Genomic DNA, 22,305 nt, shown 5'->3' on the forward strand with positions numbered 1-22,305 from the left:
GGCTGAACAACCCCAGCTCTCTCAGCCTGTCCTCACAGCAGAGGTGCTCCAGCCCTCTGATCATCTTCATGGCCCTCTGCTGGACCCGTTCCAACAGGTCCATGTCCTTCTTGTGTTGAGGACTCCAAAGCTGGACACAGAGCTCCAGGTGGGGTCTCAGGAGGACAGAGCAGAGGGGCAGAATCCCCTCCTTGGCCCTGCTGGCCACACTTCTCTTGATGCAGCCCAGGATGGGGTTGGCTTTCTGGGCTGCCAGCGCACACTGCCGGCTCATGGTGAGCTTCTCGTCCATAACCACTCCCAAGTCCTCCTCAGGGCTGCTCTCCAGCCATTCTCTACCCAACCTGTACTTGTGCCTGGGATTGCCACGTCCCAGGTGCAGGACCCTACACTTGGCTTGGTTGAACTTCATGACAAGTCAATTTAGACTCCAGAACATGTGTGCTGATCCCTGTGGGAAGGGTGGTGGTATTGTAGAAAGCACTGTTTCGAGAAAGGGTTGGAGTTATGGGTACAAGCTGTACCTGACCTAGTGAGATCTGCAGGGGGAGAAGAGCAGAGGGTTGGAAGGGGGTAGAGAGAGAAAAAAGAAGCTTTAAAGTGCCTTATTGGACATAAAAGAGCTGCTGAAGTGGGCAGAGCTGATCAGTATGCACATACTCTTCCCTGAGGACAAATACCAGGTACTAACAGGACTCCTGAGTGCCTCAGAGAGGAGGCATGAAGAGGTAATGAGTGGATCAGTTTGAATGAGGAGCGTGTTTTTACAGCAAGAACAACTGCCAGGTAGAATTGTAATCTTTCAATATCCTCAAATTAAGACTGGATATCCTTATGGAAGTTTTAATCTTTTGGAGATAACTTCTCTGTGCACCTAACTGCCATGGCTAGGTCAGTGCTGTGTGAAAAATTTAAAGATGTTCTGTCCTTGTCTTAAACATTTCAGCCTCATTCCTCTCTGTGGCTGGACTAGGGATGGTCAAAGTTAGTGCTGGTTAGAGATGATGTTAGCTAACCTTAGTCTCTTTGCAAACTTTTCCTTAGTACAACTGGTGTGATTGCTGTACACCATCTTCCTGGCTAGCACCCAGTCCTGCCCTCCCTGCCCTAGAGGTGGCCTCCTTGTCTTTGGCCACACTCCCTGCAGCTCACTCCTGACCTCACAGAATCAATCACATGGGGTTGGAAGGGCCCTCTGGAGATCATCGCGTCCAACCCCCCTGCCAAAGCAGGTCCACCCAGAGCAGGTTGCACAGGAATGTGTCCAGGTGGGGTTTGAATGTCTCCAGAGAAGGAGACTCCACCACCTCCCTGGGCAGCCTCTGCCAGGGCTCTGCCACCCTCACAGGAAAGAAGTTCCTCCTCATCTTTAGGTGGAACTTCTTCTATTCCAGTTTGTGCCCATTTCCTCTTGTCCTGTCCCTGGGCACCACTGAAAAAAGACCAGCCCCATCCTCCTGACACCCTCCTTTTAAGTATTTAGAAGCATTGACCAGCTCCCACCTCAGCCTTCTCTTCTACAGCTGAAAAAGCCCCAAGTCCCTCAGCCTCTCCTCATAAAAGAAATGCTCCAGGCCCCTCATCATCTTTGTAGCCCTATTTTCCTTTGTTTCCCGTATTGTTCCACCTCTGCACTGTTCTATACTGTTGCTGTACCATATAGCAAGCACAGGGTTGGGTTTTTTTTCCTTCTAAAAAAAAAGCCAAAACAAAAAAAGCAGGGGGAATAGATTTGGCCCTCAGAGAGCACAGTGCGTCAGACAGAAGGGTCTTTGGTAGTAGCCCATCTGTTCCCCAGGAGGGGTGGCCTAAATCTCAGGTACAGCACACCGGTGTCCACACAAGTCCTCGGGTACCACGGGGCTGCAGCAGCACAGACATTGAGTGTGGAGCACAGAGACTTGCAAAACACGGGAATGACGGTGTCACCTGTAAAACGTGTAAAAACGTGGCTGGCCCGTGCTCCCTGACACATAGTTCCTCACGAGTAGTCTCCACAGGAGTCCTGCTGCCAGCTCCTAGGCAGGAGGGAGGTCGGGGTGGCTGTGTCTCACAGGCACTGACTAATCCTTTGAAAAGCAGAAGTATCTCTTTTCACTCGGCCTCAGGCTCTTTCGTGGGTTTGTTGGGGTTTTTTTTGGGTTTTTTTTGTTTGTTTTTTTTTTTTCCTGGAAGTGCCTCTCACCATGCATCTCTCACCATGCTTCTCACCAGCTTTCCAGTATCTGAAGGGAGCTACAGGAGGGCTGGGGAGGGACTCTTTGTCAGGGAAGTGCAGTGACAGGACAAGGGGTAACAGTTTTAAATTGGAAGAGGGGAGATGTAGATTAGATCTTAGGAAGAAATTCTTTGCTGTGAGGGTGGTGAGGCACTGGAAGACGTTGCCCAGAGAAGCTGTGGCTGCCCCATCCCTGGAGGGGTTCAAGGCCGGGCTGGATGGGGCTTGGAGCAACCTGGTGTGGTGGGAGGTGTCCCTGCCCAGGGGTTGGAGCTTGATGATATTTAAGGTCCCTTCCAATTCTAACCATTCTGTGATTCTATGCTGAGTGCCCAGGATTTGAGGTTCTCAGGGTGGCTCTGCTGGATGAGGCTTCCTGAGGGGCTGCTGCCTCCCAGCTTCCCAAGTCGGTTCTGTGTGGTACCGTGCAAGGGAAGAGCTGAGTTCTGATGTCTGCATGGGAACATTTGCCTTAACTAAGTCCAGGATAAGAGTGGATTTAAGTGCTTTGGTTTATAAATAAACAGCGCTGTGGCCAAGGTAGATTTAAGCAGAGCTGGCAACAGCCCTGCTTTGGAAGGGATCTCTTTACCACATGGCCTGCTGTTGGACTTCCTGTCGCATGCTAATCCCTTAAGCCTGCTTTAGCTCTGTTAATTTTCCTTCTTCCCTTTTTTTTTTTTTTTTTTTTTCCTCCCCTCCGATGGGCTGCCTCGGCGCCGCGTGAATGCCAGTGTTCCTCAGCCAGGCTTGTGCCTGCAGCTGGGCCGAGCATCCAGGCTGCCTTCCCGGCACCGGGTACCATGTGGCAGGGCCCCAGGGATGGTGGTGCCTGAATGTGTCCCATTCTCTCTGTCTTACAGGCTCTGCAGTCTGCGCCTGAAGAAACTCACCGTCCTGAAAGAGCTGGACAAAGAGCTGAGCTCCGTGCTTATCGCTGTGAAGATTCAGGTAGGCTCCTCTTCTTGCTTGCTGCCCGACGGCAGCGAGCTCGTCCTCGTGCCCTCTGTGGAGTGCTGGTCTGCATGTCCCTTGCCTTGTGCCAACCCTTTGCTTCTGTCTCGAGGATATTTTGGCTCTCGGGCAGGTGGGAGCGATGGCACCAGGGCCAGCAGCAAGCTGCCTGGGGCTGGGTTGTAGCGGTGATGAATTTGGGTAGCCCTCTCGCTTCCCTGCCTGCCTCAGCCAAGGCCCTCTTCTCCAGCTGCTGTTTGGAGTTTGGCATCTCCCCACCCCACTGTTCCTAACCCTTTAGAATCATAGAATCATAGAATGGTTGGGGTTGGAAGGGACCTCAAAGATCATCAAGTTCCACCCCCCCTGCCATGGGCAGGGACACCTCCCACCAGACCAGGTTGCTCCAAGCCCCATCCAGCCTGGCCTTGAACCCCTCCAGGGATGGGGCAGCCACAGCTTCTCTGGGCAACCTCTTCCAGTGTCTCACCACCCTCATAGTAAAAAATTTCTTCCTGAGAGACCTCCTTTAGACAGGTCCAGCACTGGATGGTTTCTGGCAGTGCCCTCCATCCCGATCCCCTCCCTGGGGAATGAAGGGTGGGAAGGGAAGGCTGTAAGGGACCAGCGGCTCTGTGCATGACTTCTGATGACATTTGCACCCTGGACGATCTCACTGCTGCCCCTCCCTTTCTCCGTGCATCCTTGCCAGGCCTTGTGCCTCTACTCTGAACCAGGGAGATGTTCAGGGGGGAGGATCTTTGTCACCAAGGAAAGAGGGAATTTGCCACCGTCCAGGTATAGGCGATCCTCCTCCCTCCCTCTCCGCAGCTGGTGGTGAAGAGATGGGTCCCTGTGGGTGCAGGCACGTCCTTTCTACATTCCAAAAGACAGCGTTGAAGCAAGATGCCTCTTGAGTATGCTGTCCCCACCGCAGCTCCCCTAACCTAGCTGGGATCCCGGTGTCCTTCCTTCGTTCTTGTCAGCTGGCAGGAAAGCTGCTGATCCCATTGAAAGCGCGGTGGGGCGGGAGCTCAGCAGCTTTGCGCTCCCACAGAGCTCTTTGTGCCGCACACATTAGGATCTAAATCCTGGATTAGTGCTGGAAGCTGCAGTATTAGCGGAGCTCTGGGAGCCGGGGGTTGCCATCATGGCAGACCTGATCCACTTGCAGAGAAGACGCCGAAAGCGAAACGTGTGAAACCTGGGGCCTGGAGCGTGGAGAGAAGGAGGATGCCGTGGTCCACACGCTGGTGGTCAGTGTCCCACCTTGTTGGTCTTTGCACCACTGTGTGTATGGTGCCATTCAGGAGAGCTGAAAGGGGGTCCTGAGACCCCCAAGACCTGTGCCCCTTTGGCGGAGGCTTTAACAAGGGAACAACCCAGACAGGAGAGAGCAGAAACGTGGGACCAATCGACGTTGGGCCACGGGTGCCACCAGCACAGGACCAGGATCTGGGAACCAACTAGGGGCTGTGGGTCCCACGTGTCTGGGAGGGCTAAGCTGGTCCCTCACTCCTTTTATCTCCTGCACTGGCAGCCCAAGCTGTCTGTGCTTCTCTGGACTGGGGAACCCCGGGCTTTGGTGCAGCCCCCCCTTAACGCTTGGGCTGCCATGTGCTGAGCGTGTATGTCCTCAGCTGCCCCCTCTTCCGTGCACTGCAAATGTGGAAGAGGCTGCACGGCGCGACTCCAGCTCTTTCAAACAGATCACCCCCATCCCTGCCATGGGCCAACCTTGCACTCTGTTGGCAAAAGGAATTAACAGACCTCAGCAGTGACTGAGGCCAGAGGGGCTCTTTGCTGCAGAGCTCCTCTCCCTGCCTGGGAACGGAGGCTCCGTTCAGGGTCTTTAAATTAAACGTGGTCACCTCCTCTCTGTGCGGCCACATACCCTGGTGTAGGCTCTCTGCTAAGCTGGAGGAAACCGGAGGAGAACGCTTCTGCCCACGTTACCCTGTGGCTCGACGCTCATTGTGGGAGCGGGGTGGGTTTGTGTGCTTCCCCAGGCTGCTTCCACCTGCCTGACCAGCCACCTTGGCAGGGTCGGGGACTGCTGAGCCTTCCTGGAAGGCAGATGGAAGCTGTAGGCAGCTTCAGCACAGCCTGCCTACGGAGTGGCCTCGGATGGATCCATCCCTCCTGCTCTTCTCCTAGGTAACAGATGAGTCACGCTAGCAAGAAGCTGTTTGAAGGCTGCCCGGTGAGCGTTGCCATCTCCATCTTTTGGATGGAAACAGCTGATGCGTGTGAGCTGTGGAGGACCTGCAAGTTCCCAAGGGGGCAGCTGGGGGACCAGTGGAAAGGGGAGCTAGATTTTCTCGAATTTCAGTAGTAGCTCTGTTGGGTTAAGGAAGTTGCCTGTCAGGAAGTAGCTGCTCTAAAAGGCAGATTGCATGGAAACAAAGCTCTGACCCTGCCTGAGTGGGGCTGACAGTGAGACAACAGCCCCAGTGCTGGAGACAGTCTGCTCAATGAATGTACGGGACCCAAAGGATAGTGTAGACCTGCCTAGAATATCTGATCTGCTTCTCGCAGTGATCATGCCCTTCTGGTCTTAAAAGATGGCTTCCAAATGTGGCATGTGCTGTTATCTGCTCCTTCATCTGAGAAGACGGTTGGCAAAGGACCAAGGGAGCTTCCTATGTCTACAGAACATAGCCATTTCCCAGAGGTGATTTGAATATTTAATGTTCAGTAGCTTCCAGTGAGATAAAGTCTGAACTACTGTGAAAAAGGGGACTTATATCGCTTGAGTGGTTTTTAAACCTTTATCCCTTGTTATTTGCTTTAACAGACCAGGGATGTCGTAGAGCGTTTCCCTCTGTTTATTGTTCAGGGGTGGCTTTAAGAGATTCAGATGTGCCTGGTTTGGCTCCATAAAGGTGCAGATATCCATCTTGTCGTAACTGATTATGGTTTTGAAGGAAAATGCAGTGCTCCCTCTCGGCAGATAGACTTACTGTAATTCAGAAACACTCGGTCTCGAGCCATGAATAAAGGAAACAATCAAAGAAAGATTAAAACAAGCCCCAAGAGTGGCAGAACTTTCAGTTCCTGTGACAAGTGCTGTGGGAAGGATGGAGATTCTCCTGCAGCTGCTTGTGGGACGTGGCTGGTGACTCAGGTTCAGCCCTTGGTGCTGCTCTGGAGGGATGATGCTGGCAGCTCCTCCACAGTGGACCAGAATGTGTGCTACAAAACAGGCCAGGCTGAGAAGCTCCTTTGCCTCTGCCAAGCCTGCCTGGTGCCTCAGCCCTGCTCCCTGCAGGAACTTGGATTTTTTGTTCCTTCTTGCTATGCATGGAAGGTACATGCAGTTTTCTGTCTACACCTCACTCATGCTTTGTTTCTCATCTTTTTGCAGCCACTTGTAGGATTTTCCACTCCTGCCTGAGCAAACCCAGCTGCCTAAATCCCTAAATAACTACATTTGCTGATGATACTTAATGGGATATTCTCTCCCAAAATGCACTTTTAGCTTGAATTCTGGGTAGTACTTTGCTGTCTGCCTTGGCCTGGTCTCCCGTACTATCTATGTTAGTTCTCTCTCCTTTTCAGGTTTAGTATGCTCTTCTACCTTCAACCCTGTGTTTTAAACAAGACCCATCAGGACAGATTTATACCTGAAACTGAGGATCATACCTTGCAAACCAGACCAGGGCATCACGCACCTGTGTATAGTACTGAAAGCTCCTGTATGTTTTCAGTTTATTAGGTAGTGAACATCTGTGACCACAACCTCTCCCCATTGCTTTTCACTTCCTTGACAGCCCTTGTTGTCTGTGATCTTCACTGTCACAGTCTGATATTAAGTTTTCCTGTGCTACTGATGGTGATACTCAGCTGTTCTGCTGAGAAATTAGGTGTTGCCTGCCGTTACTGGAATTGCAAAACATCTGAGCTACATCAGGTGCTCAAGGCCATGTCCAGTTGAGGTTTGAATTCCTCAAGGGATGGAAAATCCTGAGTCTTTCTGTGTCCTGTCCCAAGGTTTTCAGCACTCACAAAGGAAAAAAAAAAAAAAGGAATCTCAACATCTACGGGTAATTTCCCATGTTCCAGCACATCCCTGTTGCCTCTCACTGTCCCTGTGCACTGCTGAGACGAGTTCAGGTCTGTCTTTGCACCTTCCTGCCAAGTGTCTGTAGTAAAGCACACCTTCAGTCTCTCTTTTTCCAGTTGAACAAACCCAGCTCACTTGATGTCTCCTTGTATGTCCTGTGCTCCAGCCCCTGACCATCCTGATATCTTCTGATGGACGTGCTCCAGTCTGTCAACGTCTGTCTTGTACTGGGGAGCCCAAACTGTCTCTGGAATCCAGTTGTGGTGTCACCAGTGCTGAATAGAGGGGAGGAATCCCTTTTCTCTGCCCTGTGTGTGTTTGCTGAGGCTGAGATTGGTGTCATTCCTGCCACGGGCTGATGTAGGGGTACAATGATGTCCCACAGGATCTCCCCCTCTGTCTTTCTGCAGACCCTGTCCTGCTGCTTGAGCTTCTTCCCAGGCAGCAAACTTGTAGAATGTCCTAGGGAGGGACTTTGCATTTACCTTTTGAACCTCATGAGGTTTGTGTTGACCTCAGAAACCCCTCTTAACTTTCAGTAGCAGGTAGTAGCCCCCAGGTGCTAGTTTCTAATCTGAGGTGGGACCGGGTTTCCTTTGGACTGCTGCATCTTTTTGACCCACCTGCTCACTGGTCCACGGTTTAAATTAAGGAGCGCTTACAAAAGCAAAATGATAACTGATTTTTGCAAGAACAGCTTTTCTGACCTTTCCTGTTGCTTCCCTAAATCAATGTCTCGGCTTGCTGGCCCATTCACGGGGAAGCAGGAGAAACTGAGGAACCACCAGGGGTTATTTTATACTTGTAGCTGGTCCCACAGCCCCGTGGGGACACAGCCAGCGGGCATGGGCCTTTTGGGGAGGGCCTGTGAGTTGTGTCACCCTGCAACTGAGAGAGCCTGGTACGTGCAGACAGCGTTTTTCATCACCAAAGTCTTTCAGTGTCCATGTCAGCAGCAGAGCAGTAGAGATAGTAAAGGTAGGACAGAAGTAAAGGAAAGAGTTGGAGCAGGCACTTGGTTAGAGTGTGTCTATTACTGCCCTCCTGAGGTAAAAAAATAATGGTATATGTGGAGAGATAAGGACTGTTGCCCAAGGAAAAGACTAGAGGAATCTTCTGAGAGACAAGCTGGGGACCCCTGTTTCCCTGGGACATCCTGCCTTGGTCCCAGCAGAGCCATCCTGGGCTATGGTGGGACAGGGATCTGCAGTGGGTGTGCCTGCTGGGGAGCAGAGATGTGCTCCAGGACCTGTCCCTTTCCTGGCTAGGCAGCGTGGTGGGACCCTTTCCTTGCCCTGCTGGTGCTGTGTGCATGGCTCTCTCTGGCTCCAGCAGCATCCTGCTCCACAGCATCCGATGGGCTCCAGGTGCAAGGACCCAGATTAAGCAGAGCAGGCTTGGGAGGAGCAAGTGCTCCCTGGTGGGTGGGCAAAGGAGAAGGGGCCTTTGGCCGCTCGGGAGGCTTTTGCAAAGCATTGATGTGTGTGTCTAAGGGGACTCTGTGAGATGGAACAGTGCAGAGTCAAAGCATGGGCTCTTTCCTTGTGGACTTGTGAACACCACTGATGCATGTGCGTGGTATGGTGGAGCGTGTGGCCAAGATGCTCCAGCTTAGCTGTGTGCGCCTCCCAATTTTGTTGTAGGGTTCAAAGCGAGTCCTGAGATCAAATGAATACGTCCTCCCACCTGGTGGCCTGATGGAGACCGAGCTGGAGCTGACCTTCTCACTGCAGGTACCTTGTGTTGCCTGGTCCCCTGGGCTCCCTGGTGCTCCCCTCACCTGGCGTTTCTCAGCAAGCACGGCTTTGAGGGCTCAGTGTGAAGGGGATGACCTCTGAGGAGGGGCCTCCTGTGGTTGCCCATGCTCAGATCATAAGAGCACAGACTCCTGCTGCTGGCCAGCCGCTCCAATGTCAGGGGGTATTTCACTAGGGCACGAGGATGTGAAGGATGATGCAGAGTGCAGGTGGCCTTTGAGGGCCACCTCAAAGCTCAGCAGGTCAGATCCTGCTGTACACCAGCACCAAGAAAGGGTTTCCTACCTGTGTGTCACGCTGAGCCCTGCCCTCATGCTGCCATCTTCCCCGTGCTTCCCTTCCCCAGTACCCACACTTCCTCAAGAGAGATGGCAACAAACTACAGATCATGCTGCAGCGGAGGAAGAGGTACAAGAACCGCACCATCCTGGGCTACAAGACCCTTGCAGTGGGCATCATTAACATGGCCGAGGTACAGGGGGCTGGGAATGGAGGGGAGCTTCGCATGGCCTCCCTGTGCCAGCACTGGGAAGAGAACTGGGCTGACTGGCAGATGCTGGGTGCTGCGAGCGCTCTGGCTTCTTGGCTAGCTATAGGACGGAGGGGGTGGGCTGCCAGCTGCCATTGTGTCACCCTGGCATGGTTGTTTTGGTTTTTTTTCTGTCTGCCTAGGTGATGCAGCACCCGACAGACGGCGGGCAGCTTCTGGGCCTCCACAGCAACATGAAGGATGTGAACATCCGAGTGGCTGAAATCAGCATCTACTCTTTGTCCAGTCAGCCGATTGACCACGAGGACGGGAGCGTCCCATCAGGTCCTAAAATCAAAGCTTCAGGTGCGTTAGCGCTCGTCACAGACCCGAGGGCAAGTGTTTGGGACAGGACGAGGGTAATGGAGTGCCTGCCAGCAATACCTGTCCTTTCACTGGAGCCATGACAGGCATCATGCTTAACTCCAGCATCTGCACTCTCTGCTTTCAGATCGCTCCCCAGACATCGATAACTACTCTGAAGAAGAGGATGACAGCTTCTCCTCAGAGCAGGAAGCCAGCGATGATGCTGTGCAGGGTCAGGTAAGGGAGGCCTGGCAAGGTGGCTTATGCCCTGGTCCCATTTCTTGACCAAGCGTCAGGGATTTAGGGTCTTGGTCACCCTGAGCCCTCTCCTCTCCCTTTTGAACGTTTGCCGTGGTTTCAGAGGGCAGAGAGTCATGATCCCTGCCAGCAGGAAGAACTGTGGGCTGCCAGAAGTTTTAGGAAGAACATTCTGGGTCTGAAAATAGTCAGAGGTGGCAAATCTATCCCAACCCTGTGATGAGCTGTGCCAGGGCTGTTTACTGTCCTCTTGTTGTGGTGGCTACGCTCGAGGCCAAAAAAGACTTATGGTAGCATGCTGATCAAGCACAGGGATAAACCCCTCTTCAGGGTCCTCCACATGTCCCACCTGTCCCACCATGATGGCTTAACACGTCATGACCCCGTGTCCCTGGGAGTTGTGCGAATTGTTGAGGCTGAGTGCTTTGTGTGAGCTGAGGTGGTGTGGCTTCTGAGCTAACGCTGCAGAGGGCAGAGCAGGAGAACAACACGTGGGTCACGGGGGGGCTGGTGAGCCCAGAGAGAAGAGTTTTAGGTTGTAACAAGGACTGTTGCAGGAGTCTCTCCTCTGAATCTTGCTGGTATATGTCCTTCTGGAGGGGCCTTGGGGCAAAGGCACTGGGGAAGAAGGTCTATGGGGGGCAGCGCTAAGGAGGGAGAAGAAGCTACACAGAGAGAGGTGGGAGAAGTGAGAAGCAAGATTCTGGGAGCAGAGTGAACCAAAGCTTTTCAAAATGTGGGGTAAGCGTGGAGCAGGGGAACTTCTAAGGAGGTGCTGCTCCCTGCACTCTGAGTTACTCTGATGTGCTGTGACCTTTTGCCTGCAGGATCTGTTTGATGAAGAGGATGACTTGAGGAAAACCAAGAAGGCGAGGAGGAAAATGATCCGAACCACATCAATGACCAGAGTAACACCAGCATTTACAATGTGATCAAAGGGATGGAAGGGATTCACTTCCTCCCCTCCATTCAGGGAGCAAGGGAGGCTTAGAGGGGTTGCTGGCACTGGTGCAGAGCAGAGGAGAGAGCCCTTGGCTCTGAGAAGAAGGGGCAAACCTCTTGCCATTAATGAGTTGGCTTGCTGCTCAGAGCCATAGCCCAGCTCCCAGTCTGTACTGTGTTCAGCCTGGCTTTGTATCAGTGACGATCTGTGTGCCACACAGTTTTGACTTGCTGCTGTGATGTGGTCTCTTCTCTTACCCTCTCTGAGGAAGGGAAAGTTTGGCACAAGGAAAGGGTGAACCATTAGCAGCTCCTCTGCCTGTCAGCAGAAGAGGGGAGCGATCCGGTCCCATTTCTTGACCAAGCGTCAGGGATTTAGGGTCTTGGTCACCCTGAGCCCTCTCCTCTCCCTTTTGAACATTTGCCGTGGTTTCAGAGGGCAGAGAGTCATGATCCCTGCCAGCAGGAAGAACTGTGGGCTGCCAGAAGTTTTAGGAAGAACATTCTGGGTCTGAAAATAGTCAGAGGTGGCAAATCTATCCCAACCCTGTGATGAGCTGTGCCAGGGCTGTTTACTGTCCTCTTGTTGTGGTGGCTACGCTCGAGGCCAAAAAAGACTTATGGTAGCATGCTGATCAAGCACAGGGATAAACCCCTCTTCAGGGTCCTCCACATGTCCCACCTGTCCCACCATGATGGCTTAACACGTCATGACCCCGTGTCCCTGGGAGTTGTGCGAATTGTTGAGGCTGAGTGCTTTGTGTGAGCTGAGGTGGTGTGGCTTCTGAGCTAACGCTGCAGAGGGCAGAGCAGGAGAACAACACGTGGGTCACGGGGGGGCTGGTGAGCCCAGAGAGAAGAGTTTTAGGTTGTAACAAGGACTGTTGCAGGAGTCTCTCCTCTGAATCTTGCTGGTATATGTCCTTCTGGAGGGGCCTTGGGGCAAAGGCACTGGGGAAGAAGGTCTATGGGGGGCAGCGCTAAGGAGGGAGAAGAAGCTACACAGAGAGAGGTGGGAGAAGTGAGAAGCAAGATTCTGGGAGCAGAGTGAACCAAAGCTTTTCAAAATGTGGGGTAAGCGTGGAGCAGGGGAACTTCTAAGGAGGTGCTGCTCCCTGCACTCTGAGTTACTCTGATGTGCTGTGACCTTTTGCCTGCAGGATCTGTTTGATGAAGAGGATGACTTGAGGAAAACCAAGAAGGCGAGGAGGAAAATGATCCGAACCACATCAATGACCAGAGTAACACCAGCATTTACAATGTGATCAAAGGGATGGAAGGGATTCACTTCCTCCCCTCCATTCAGGGAGCAAGGGAGGCTTAGAGGGGTTGCTGGCACTGGTGCAGAGCAGAGGAGAGAGCCCTTGGCTCTGAGAAGAAGGGGCAAACCTCTTGCCATTAATGAGTTGGCTTGCTGCTCAGAGCCATAGCCCAGCTCCCAGTCTGTACTGTGTTCAGCCTGGCTTTGTATCAGTGACGATCTGTGTGCCACACAGTTTTGACTTGCTGCTGTGATGTGGTCTCTTCTCTTACCCTCTCTGAGGAAGGGAAAGTTTGGCACAAGGAAAGGGTGAACCATTAGCAGCTCCTCTGCCTGTCAGCAGAAGAGGGGAGCTGCCCTGCCAGCAGGTTCTCCAAGCATCTCCTCGTCCCCATCTGCTTCAGCCCTGCAGGTCCCTGGGCACCTTCTTCCCGAGTTTGTTCCCCATCTTTTCTTGCTTGAAGGCAGCATTCCTCAACCAGATGGTCTGGGGAGAAAGGGGATTTAAATTGAGAGAAAGTGCTATTCCAGCTTGTACCAGAGAGAGTCTTAAGTCCTTGCACCCTCCCTCATTCCCAGATACAGCAGCTTCTTGCAGAGTCCAGATTTAGTCCAAGTCCTACAGGAAATATAAAGAGCAAGGCAGATCCTAGCTGACCTTGGGCCTGTGGACCCAGAAAGGAGCTGATGGCATGTTAAAGAGGGCAACCATGTCCTTTATGTTAGTCGTCTTGGAACGTGGTTTAATAATTTTGCTGATCTTTTTTCCTCCCTTGTTTTGTTTTAGCAACCAAACTTCAAGCAGAAATTTGTGGCTTTGCTGAAGAGGTTTAAAGTGACAGAAGAGGTAAGAAGTGGGAAGGCTGCCCCACCTGGCAGTTGTCTCCTGCAGATGTGCCAGTGTCAGGGTGCTGGTTCCCACTCACTGGGAGGGGAGCAGAAGACACGAGCTGCAGGTGCTCAAAGGTGTTACCGATGGTGGTGTGAGACATGGCCACCTTCCAAAGCCACCTGCCTCAAGAAGGCAGCTCTGAGCCTCACCCTCAAATCAAGCACTCCTTCCTGTTGGGGAGAGGGACCAGGGGCAGAAGGGTACTGTTGTGTCTTGGCTCTGTCCCAGGAGCTGGCATTGCAGGGACAATCCTGTTTGTGACTCAGAGTGGGCTAACATTAGCCTGGGGATAGCTGACCTTGGCTGGGCCTGCACTGAGTGGGCAGCACAGCCAGTGGAGGTCCTCACGGGTGTCTTAACTCCCAGTATCTGAGACTCCTTTGGATGTCACCCTCCTTTGGCCCAATGACAGTGTCACTTGCTTCTTCCACAGCCTGGATTTGGCTCCCTGAGGTGGGAACAGTGCCATGGTGTGCCTTGTGGCTGGGAGGGAGCTTGTACGTGCCTGACCCTGGATGCGGGTGACTCCATATCTCTTCATTTCCCTCTGGGCTTGGTCCCACAGGTCCTGGACTCTGACCCTGTAGACCAGACCCAGGAGGTGGAGGAAGACCTGGGCTTGCTCTATGACAGCCTGGAAGAGTGCAACAACAGCGACAGCGGTCCGGAGATTGAGGACAACGAGAGTGTGCACAGCACACCCAAGCCCACCCTGAGGTAAGGGTTGCAAGGAGTCACAGGCCACCAGCAGAGTCTATGAGACCTGGAGAAGTACCCTCTGACACTTTTCTGTTGCGTAGGCTAATGCAGGCATTGTCTTATTTCCACTCCCATCGCCATCTTCTGTTGGTATCCCTGAGCTACTCACTTGCATATCCTGTTTAATAAACTCAAAGCTGCCCGTTAAAACTGACTTTCCTTCACATTTAGTCTGATTTAATTTCGTGCCAGCCCATCACCTGACCTTTACTGATCTGCTGGAACTTACTTGTTCTAAGCCCCTGCTGTTCCCACCTCTCGTATCTTTCTGCTGACAGCCCTGGCCTTCTCAAGGCTCTCCACGCTGAAGCATGCCTGTCTTTTGAGCACTTTGTGACTGCTTGGGCCAGTCCTCATGTCCCTGTGAGATTTGCATGCTGTGTTCCCACCCTGTGTGGAGACATGTGACTACCAACCATCAGCGATGTTCCTCACCCCCTTCCCCAGGCACCCGGTGGCTTGATTTGCCCTGCCAAGCACTGCTGACTTGGCACAAAGGTCTCCAGTGGACCATGCAGTGAAACCAGGCTTTTCTCCCCCCGTAATCCACCCCCTCTTCTCTGCTCATGGCTGTTCTGTTTTCATGCTGTACTTTTGTGAGAAAGTTGCCTTTTATCATTTTTCTACTTGGTACTGGGTCTCTTCTAGCCAAGCCACGCTTACATGTCATTATTGTTTCTATAGTTCAGTATTTAAATATAGTTTGGATTAGCTGGAAGTCTCTGTGAAGGTACTTAGCAGGGGTAACAGACTTGGTCTGCCACAGCCAGACTGTTTGAAATTAAATCTGCTGGATTCGGGAACCCATGGGGAAGAAAAAGGAACATGGCAGAAGTCATGTTTTCCACAAACCTAGAAGTTGTTGTGAAGGAGACAGCAGGCGTGTGGGCAAGGGAGAGCTGCTTAGGTGGTCTGCTTAGACTCCAAAAAGAGTTTCACATGGTCTCTCACCAAAGGGAACAAAGGTGCTGTGGAGAAAAAGGAAGGTCTTTTTGTGGTCAGATAACAGTTAATGTATGTAAACTATGCAAAAAAAAATAATTCTACTGAGAGTATTTAAATACAAGACCCCACCTTCTGCAGGTGCCAACCTGCAAACATCTGGTCACTGGGAGAGCATCCCAGAGTAAGTGCTGTACCTGCTGCTACAGTCTTCCTGGGGTGTTCGGTGTTGTCTGTGGTAGGACAGCCTATTTTCAGCCTGTTCACAGTGTCCCTACCTTGGTTTGCTCCCTTGTGCCTCAATTTCTGGCAGCACTGAGTGCGTATCCCCTTGAATTCACATTACTGGGACTGTACTTTTTCTAAGGAGATGTGAGAGCCGACTGCCAAGGTCTTCAGTGTAGACTGCGTGGTTCCAATTCCCTGCAGAGCCTCCTCAGCTGGTGATGACCTTCCAGACCAGCCTGTAAATTCAAGCTGTGATCCTCATGTTGGATCTATTTATTGTCATAGGCAGCCTCGCTAGACACCGTGAAGGTCTCTGTGGGAGCAAGGGCATTAAGGTAGTCCTTAAGGGTCAGTAGTGGGCCAGTGGTGTTGGGAGCAGATGGCCATCCTTTTGATCAGCCAGAGAGGCCGTGCAGCTGTAGGCTGCTCCTGCGCTGGGGGCAAAACTGGAGCTAGACCTGAGGCTGTTTGGTAAGACCTCAGCAGTCAAAAGGCTTTGATTGAAGATCAGAGGTGAAGGAGCAAATGTCTCCTTAGGTGTCTGGGCAAATAGATGGGGGAGAGGAGGCTAAATTATTGAAAACAGGAGGAGGCTGTGCAGAAGGGATGGGATTTACCTAAATCTCAACCTGCTGAGACTCAGGCTCAATCGTGCCCACAGGAGATCCTTTAAACTGCAGAACAGGGAGAGTGGAGAATTGCAGAAGTGCTCTGTGCTCAGTGTGACGCATCTTCTGGGGATGAAAGCTTCCCAATTACAAGTGAGAGAGGACAGAAAAACAGACACAGCTTCCATGGGAAAGGGGGGAGAGAGGCTCATTTAAACAGGGTGTTGAAAGCTAGACCAAGTGTATAGAATCTAGACACATCCAACGACTAAGAAAAAGGAAGAGATGAAGACACCTTTTTGAGGTGCTGGTGGTGCCAGGGGCATGTCACTTCTGGTGGCATTACTGGGACAGTACAGAGGAGTGTGGGAAAGATGCTGATTGAGGGGTGAATTATTAGAAAAAACTTACATATTTTCTAAATTGACTCTAAATTTATTAATCTAGCCTGTATGGATTGAAATTGCTGGCTGAGAAAAGGCAAGTGTAGAGTAACGAGAGGGTGGTGGCAATGCCTGAGATCCTGCAGCAGAGATTAGAGGGGTGGAGAAAGCAGAAATGTGTTAATAACCTGAGACATCATTTATCCCTCTGTGTGACTGAATGAAAATGTCCCACCAGGGCACAATGCCGACCCTAAACCTGTAGCTTTGGTAAAAGAACGTGTCGTGAAGCAGTTGGTGACGAAGCCAGCGAGAGGAAAATCGAGCCTTGATTTTTCCCAGCCAGTGTATAAGCACTGCTGCTGAAGAGCCTCTCTGTGGTGGGGACCATCGTTTACCGAGGTGAAATGTCCTCATAGGAGCAGGAAATGATGGGTGGAAAATAAATAAAAAGCATAAATAATGGGTGGAAGAAGAGGAAACAAAGGTGGAAGCTCACACTGTGGTGGCAGAGACAGTCCTGCTGCCCCAAGGGAGTTCCTGGGTTGACCGTTGTGACTTGGGAACAGGACCTTGGAGTTACACTGCACAGCTCAGAGACCTAAAAAAATGCCAATTTAAGTGGTGGGGAACAAAAAAAAAAAAAGGACATTGCTGTGCACAGAGCAGAGGTGTGGTTCTGTGTGCAATTCCCGTGGTCTTCAGAGCTCTGGGAAATGGGAAAGCAGAAAGGGAAGGTGGAAGCTGCTGCTGGAAGTGTGCAGGAGCAGCAGTCAGAGGCAAGAAGCCCTCCCTGGAAAAAGGGGGAGCAGAAGGCAAGGCAGCAGAAATCTGCGGAAGCCCTTGTGGTGCAGAGAGGTTCAGCAGCACGTGGGAGTTGTGGCGTTGACAGAGACCATATTCCAGTGAGATGAGGCAGAATGATGGTTCCTCACCCCGCACTGCAGTGGTAGGGGATCCCCTGAGAGAAAAATCGCTGCTGGCTGGGAGATGGGGACCCTGCTTCCAGCTCTCTGGGGTCACAGGTTTAGCCCTCTTTTGGTCTAGGGGTGGCCTCATCCTGCCCTTCCACCCGGCGTTGTTGCAGCAGACCCATGGTGTGTGGGGCTGGCAGGTCTGCTCCCAGGCTGTGAGTCGCTCAGACACTTGTCTGTACCCGTGTCCCAACTTGGGGGGACCTCTCCAGAGTGCTCTGTGCTTGGGACAGGCCGGCGGGGGCGTGCTGGGATCGTGGTGACTTTGTTCCTCTCTTATTCCTGCCTTTTTCTCTCCCGTCTGTCTTGTCTGTCCGTCCGTTCGTCTGTCTGTTTCTCTGCAGGCGTTTCTTTGAGGGAGTCTCTCATTCTGGTTCCCAGACTGAGATCGGCAGTCTGCACAGCCAGAAAGGGCAGGATCAAGAGTCGGGCAGCCCTGTGAGTTACACCACCACCACCACCACCACCACCACCACCTCCTCCTCCTCTCGCCCCTTTCCCTCCCCAGCCAGCCCAGCCCATCCCCAGCTCCCTCTGAGACCACAGCTCCTGGCAGCACCTCCCCGGGGGCTGCTCCTTCCCTTCTTTCCACTTCTTTTTCCCAGTGCAGGCAGACAGGTAGCGATGGGGGGACATCCTCTGGGGCAGGTCCCAGGGAGGATGCCCGGGCTCCCCTGTGGGAGCGTGTGTGTTCTGTGAGGCCAGGCGTGGGTCACCGGCGGCTGCCCCATTCGGGGGGCTCCGTCCTGCTCTGACCCCAGCTCCTTGTCCCCCAGGGCGAGGCAGACAAGAGGAAATCGGGAGCGCTGCGACCCCAGGAAGAGCCGGGGGTGGAGGTCCCCACAGTGGTGAGTCCAGGCTACGGGATGTGGAGAGGAGCTGGAGGGACAAGTAGCTTGGGCTGGAGAGCCTCAAGAGTGAAAGGAGGGTTAGGGTCTGCAGGAGGTGCAGTCCAGCACCCTCAAAGCCCCTTGTAGCCTTGGCTCTCCAGCAAGGACGGCGGGCCTGTCCTGGATGGGGGCACCCATGGGTGCAGGGAGAGCGGCGCGTGCGACGTGACTGTGTGTGGCCCTCAGGAGCTGGTTGCAGAGGAGCCGTGTTCACGGCTGGCCCCCACAGAGGCTGCCACCAGGGAGGGCAGTGGGGACAGACTGGCCCAGCTGGGTCCCGGGACCAAAGCCGAGCTCCCCAGCGCTGTGTCCCCCAGGTAAGATGGGTCTGCTCCCCGTGGCCAGGGCTGACGGTGGCTCCCTGGAGCCGAGCGGGTGTCGGTGGAGAAGGGATTTCCTCACCAGTGTTGCCTCTCCTGCTTCTCGCTCACAGCAAGGCGGAGAGCAAACAGTTGTGGCGTCCCCGAAGCACCTCCGTGAAGGACCGGCAGAGCTCAAAGGGACAGGGTGGCCGTGCCAGCAGCCTGGACAGTGAGAGCTCTCCGGACTCGTGGCACAGCACCCAGGTGAGGCCCTGGAAGCCACCTCACCTTGGAGGCTTCTCACTCCAGAGTCCTGCTGAGCTGTGGGCAGAGCGGCCAAGGCAGCCGGCTGGGGTTAACCTTCATGGTGATGCTGTCCTAGGTGCCCCGAAAGTCTGTTTACGATCAGCTGAACCAGATCCTGGTCTCAGACGAGCAGCTCCCCGAGAGCATTGTGCTGGTGAACGTCGCTGAGTGGCAGGGCCAGGTGAGTAGGTGTGATGGGAGCTGGATGGAGGAGGGGAGCTGCAAGCAGGATCCCGGGGGATTCTCCCAACCATGGCAGGGTGTCCTAGGGGAACTGCCACCAGCTGTGCTGTCCTCCTCCCCCAACTTCTTTTGGGCATTTTGCCCAGTGCTGAGCTGCACACACAAGAGTCTGGTGTGTCTTCTCCATCACGTGCAACACCCTGGCATTGCTGAACCCTCAGAGCATGATGCCCTGAGGAGTTCCAGAAAGGCTGGTTAATGGATTGTACCTTGTGCCCTTGCTGCTTGGTCCTAGCTCCCAGTGACCACGCTGGTCAGGTCTTTGTTGGATGCCCTAGCAGAGGTGCCGGACTCCATCTGCTGGTAGCAGCACTAGGAGGCAGCAGAGGTGCCATTTCCTACTCAGAGATCACAGAATGATATGGGGATGGAAGGGACCTCTGGAGATCATCTTGTCCAAGCCCCTGCCAGAGTGAGTCCACCCAGAGCAGGTTGCACAGGAACGTGTCAGGCGGGGTTTGAATGTCTCCAGAGAAGGAGACTCCACCACCTCCCTGGGCAGCCTCTGCCAGGGCTCTGCCACCCTCAAAGGAAAGAAGCTCCTCCTCATGTTTAGGTGGAACTTCTTGTGTTCAAGTTGGTGCCCATTTCCTCTTGTCCTGAAAAAAGACTGAAGAGTCTTGCCCTGAAAAAAGACCAGCCCCGTCCTCTTGGCACCCTCCCTTTAAGTATTTATAAGCATTGATCAGATCCCCCCTCAGCCTTCTCTTCTCCAGACTAAAAAGCCCCAAGTCCCTCAGCCTCTCCTCGTAAGGGAGGTGCTCCAGGCCCCTCATCATCTCTGTAGCCCTCTGCTGTCCCCTCTCCAGCAGTTCCCTGTCCTTCTGGAACTGGGGAGCCCAGAACTGGTCCCAGTGCTCCAGATGGGGCCTCCCCAGGGCAGAGCAGAGGGGCAGGATGACCTCCCTCCACCTGCTGGTCCCACTCTTCCTGATGCCCCCCAGGATGCCATTGGCCTTCTTGGCCACAAGGCCACATGGGCATCCTATTGTTCACCAGGACTCCCAGGTCTTTCTCCTCAGAGCTGCTCTCCAGCAGGTCAGCCCCCAACCTGTCCTGGTGCAGGGGGTTATTTCTCCCCAGGTGCAGCACCCTACTCTTGCCCTTGTTGAAGTTCATCAGGTTCCTCTTTGCCCAACCTTTGCCCAGGTCTCGCTGTGTGGCAGAGCGTAGCCCGCTGCTCCCAGGGAGCATTAGCTGCATTGTCAGAGGAGGGCTGTCTGGGCAGGGAGGTATGTGAGGCCTTTCCTGCCTCATGTTGGTCACCACCGTGTGCATGTGAGGACGGGCCCAGCCTCTGCTGAGCACCCACCACCCCCATGCATGGAGGAGTTGACTGCTGAAGGTGAGCAGGGCTGTGTACGTGTGTGCAAACGTGAAAACAGCTCTGGTGAGACCCTCTTTGGGATCCTGCAACTACATCTGACATCCAGAAACAGTGCTGGAAAATCAGGGCAGGGTTTGTGGCAGAAGAAAGGGCTCTTTAGTGAGAAGCAGTAGGCTCTTGACCCAAGCCACACATCTTTGGGGTGTTCCTGCTCCAGCCCTTGTCCTGATGGGGGGGGAAAAAAGGAGCAACACCCATTCCCAGACCCTGTCATGGCATCTTCTAAGCCCCCTTATCTAGCACAGCTGCCTGTTTTACCACTCTTCAGCTGCACAGACACCTGAAGAGGCACCAGAAGGATTTTGGAGAGCCACAGTGGGAGAGAGCAAGAGAAGGGGATGAGCAGGGGGGAAATTGAGCCTAGAGCTGGGCCCTGTGGTGGGGTGGCAGGATTTGCTCCCCGGACCAAACCCTTTACCTCAAAGAGCATGAAACTTGGTTTTTGGGACAGTTTTGCCCTTGCCGTAGCAGGGTGGTGGTGGCTGCTGTGCTCACAGGTGGAGAGCAGGGGGTTAGGGCAGCCGGCCCCCCGGAGCAGAGCTGGGAGGAGGAGGAGGATGCTTGGGCGTGCAGCCAGGGGGTGACCTGATGGTTTCAGCCTCCCGACACATCATGGGTGGAAACAGGGGCCAGGGTGGGCATGGATGGGTGCTGCCCAGCATAGCCGTGCCCCCCCCAACCCCTCCCGGGGGTGGGGCATCTTAACCCAAGCTCTCTGAATTTGGCAGTACGTGAGCGAGCAGCTCCAGGCGCACAAGCAGTTGGTGGTCTCCACCTGCTCCGTGGCGGACATCCAGGCAGCCTTCAACACCACCGTCTCCCGCATCCAGCGATAGTGAGTACGGCCCGGTGGACTGCAGAGGAGGGCTCCTTGGGAACCTTTGGGATTGTGGACACAACCCTAGGAGCAGGGGAGAGTGGGGGATCCCGGTGCCGGTTGTGCCTGGCAAGCTGGAAATTGTCAGCAGTGGGTTTCTGATGCTTGGGTGGGCACATCCCCCGTCTGCTGAGCCACCTGTGTGTCCCTCACAGTCTCCTTTTTTTCTCTCCCTTTGGCAGCTGTAACTGTAACTCCCACATGCCTCCCCCGGTGAAGGTGGTGGTGGCGGGGGACCAGAGCTACCTGAGCGTTGTCCTCCGCTTCTTCGTGGAGCAGCTGGCCAGCAAGACGCCCGACTGGCTCAACTACCTTCGCTTCCTACTCGTGCCGTTGGGTGAGAGCCACGGGGAGCCCGGCCCCAAAGGGCTGTCCTCTCCCACCACCCCGGGCCAGGAGCTGACGTCCTCCTTCTCACCCACAGGCTCTCACCCTCTTGCCAAGTACCTGGCCTCGGTGGACAACAAATACAGCACCCTCTTCCTGGACACGGCGTGGCGGGAGCTGTTCAGCCGGGCTGAGCCACCCATTGCAGGTGAGGAGGAGCGGGGCGAGCCTCGGGGGAGGGCCAGCAGTGGCCTCAAAGTGGCCACCGAGGTCCTCACACGGCTCTCTGCGCCCCGCAGACACCGTGGACATCGCGGGCCGCGTCGCCCAGTTCATCGCTGGAGCCAGCCTCTCTCACCAGCTCCCCATCTCTGAGGCCATGCTGACCTACAAGCAGAAAAGGTGAGCGTGGCCCCGGGGGCGCCTGTCCTGCCCCGATCTGGGCTGTTTGCCCGGGACAGGGACAGTGGGAGATGGTAGAGGGTTGGGGGGGACAAGCGAGTGAGGCCCCCCGCTCGGCCGGCGAGCAGCGTGGTGCCAAGGGGAGCTGGGGTCCCACAGCCAGAGGCCGGTAGCGCCATCCCCTGCCACCCCCTGGAGCGCTCGGCCCCTCCAGCAGCTGTGGGGCTGCGATGGCCCCCAAGGTTGGGGACCGGCCACCAGGGCTGGGCTGGGCTGGGCTGGGTTGTGCTGCCCCCGGGGGTTGACGCTCGTGTTCCGGCTGCACTCTCACCTCTCCCTTCTCTTGGTTTCTGGCACCCAAGGAAGAGAAGTCTCTATTTTGATTTTTATATCAGGTATTGGCTTGTGCTTGCTGTGCCGCTGCCTGGCCCTCTCCCCCCTTCTCCCCATGTGCGTCCGTCCCTCTTGCCGTGCAGAGGAGCCGTGACACCCCC

The 22,305-nt window shown here is 54.2% G+C and overlaps 1 protein-coding gene across 1 annotated transcript in view; it reads left to right on the top strand.

Annotated features, from left to right (window-relative positions):
- Positions 1 to 22,305, top strand: part of LOC106900354 (phosphofurin acidic cluster sorting protein 1-like) — a 79,737-nt gene that overhangs the window by 54,244 nt on the left and 3,188 nt on the right. The window contains exons 2-19 of the mRNA XM_014962380.1: positions 3,082 to 3,169; positions 8,882 to 8,971; positions 9,342 to 9,467; positions 9,668 to 9,830; positions 9,976 to 10,067; positions 10,916 to 10,996; positions 13,079 to 13,138; positions 13,749 to 13,900; positions 17,422 to 17,515; positions 17,854 to 17,925; positions 18,154 to 18,284; positions 18,401 to 18,533; positions 18,652 to 18,756; positions 20,934 to 21,040; positions 21,265 to 21,419; positions 21,507 to 21,617; positions 21,709 to 21,811; positions 22,174 to 22,206. Coding sequence (XP_014817866.1) covers positions 3,082 to 3,169; positions 8,882 to 8,971; positions 9,342 to 9,467; positions 9,668 to 9,830; positions 9,976 to 10,067; positions 10,916 to 10,996; positions 13,079 to 13,138; positions 13,749 to 13,900; positions 17,422 to 17,515; positions 17,854 to 17,925; positions 18,154 to 18,284; positions 18,401 to 18,533; positions 18,652 to 18,756; positions 20,934 to 21,040; positions 21,265 to 21,419; positions 21,507 to 21,617; positions 21,709 to 21,811; positions 22,174 to 22,206 — 1,896 coding nt within the window. The remainder of the gene's footprint in view (positions 1 to 3,081; positions 3,170 to 8,881; positions 8,972 to 9,341; positions 9,468 to 9,667; positions 9,831 to 9,975; positions 10,068 to 10,915; positions 10,997 to 13,078; positions 13,139 to 13,748; positions 13,901 to 17,421; positions 17,516 to 17,853; positions 17,926 to 18,153; positions 18,285 to 18,400; positions 18,534 to 18,651; positions 18,757 to 20,933; positions 21,041 to 21,264; positions 21,420 to 21,506; positions 21,618 to 21,708; positions 21,812 to 22,173; positions 22,207 to 22,305) is intronic.

The sequence above is a fragment of the Calidris pugnax genome, unplaced genomic scaffold, assembly GCF_001431845.1.
Source record: "Calidris pugnax isolate Ruff unplaced genomic scaffold, ASM143184v1 scaffold147, whole genome shotgun sequence".
Lineage (NCBI taxonomy): Eukaryota > Metazoa > Chordata > Aves > Charadriiformes > Scolopacidae > Calidris > Calidris pugnax.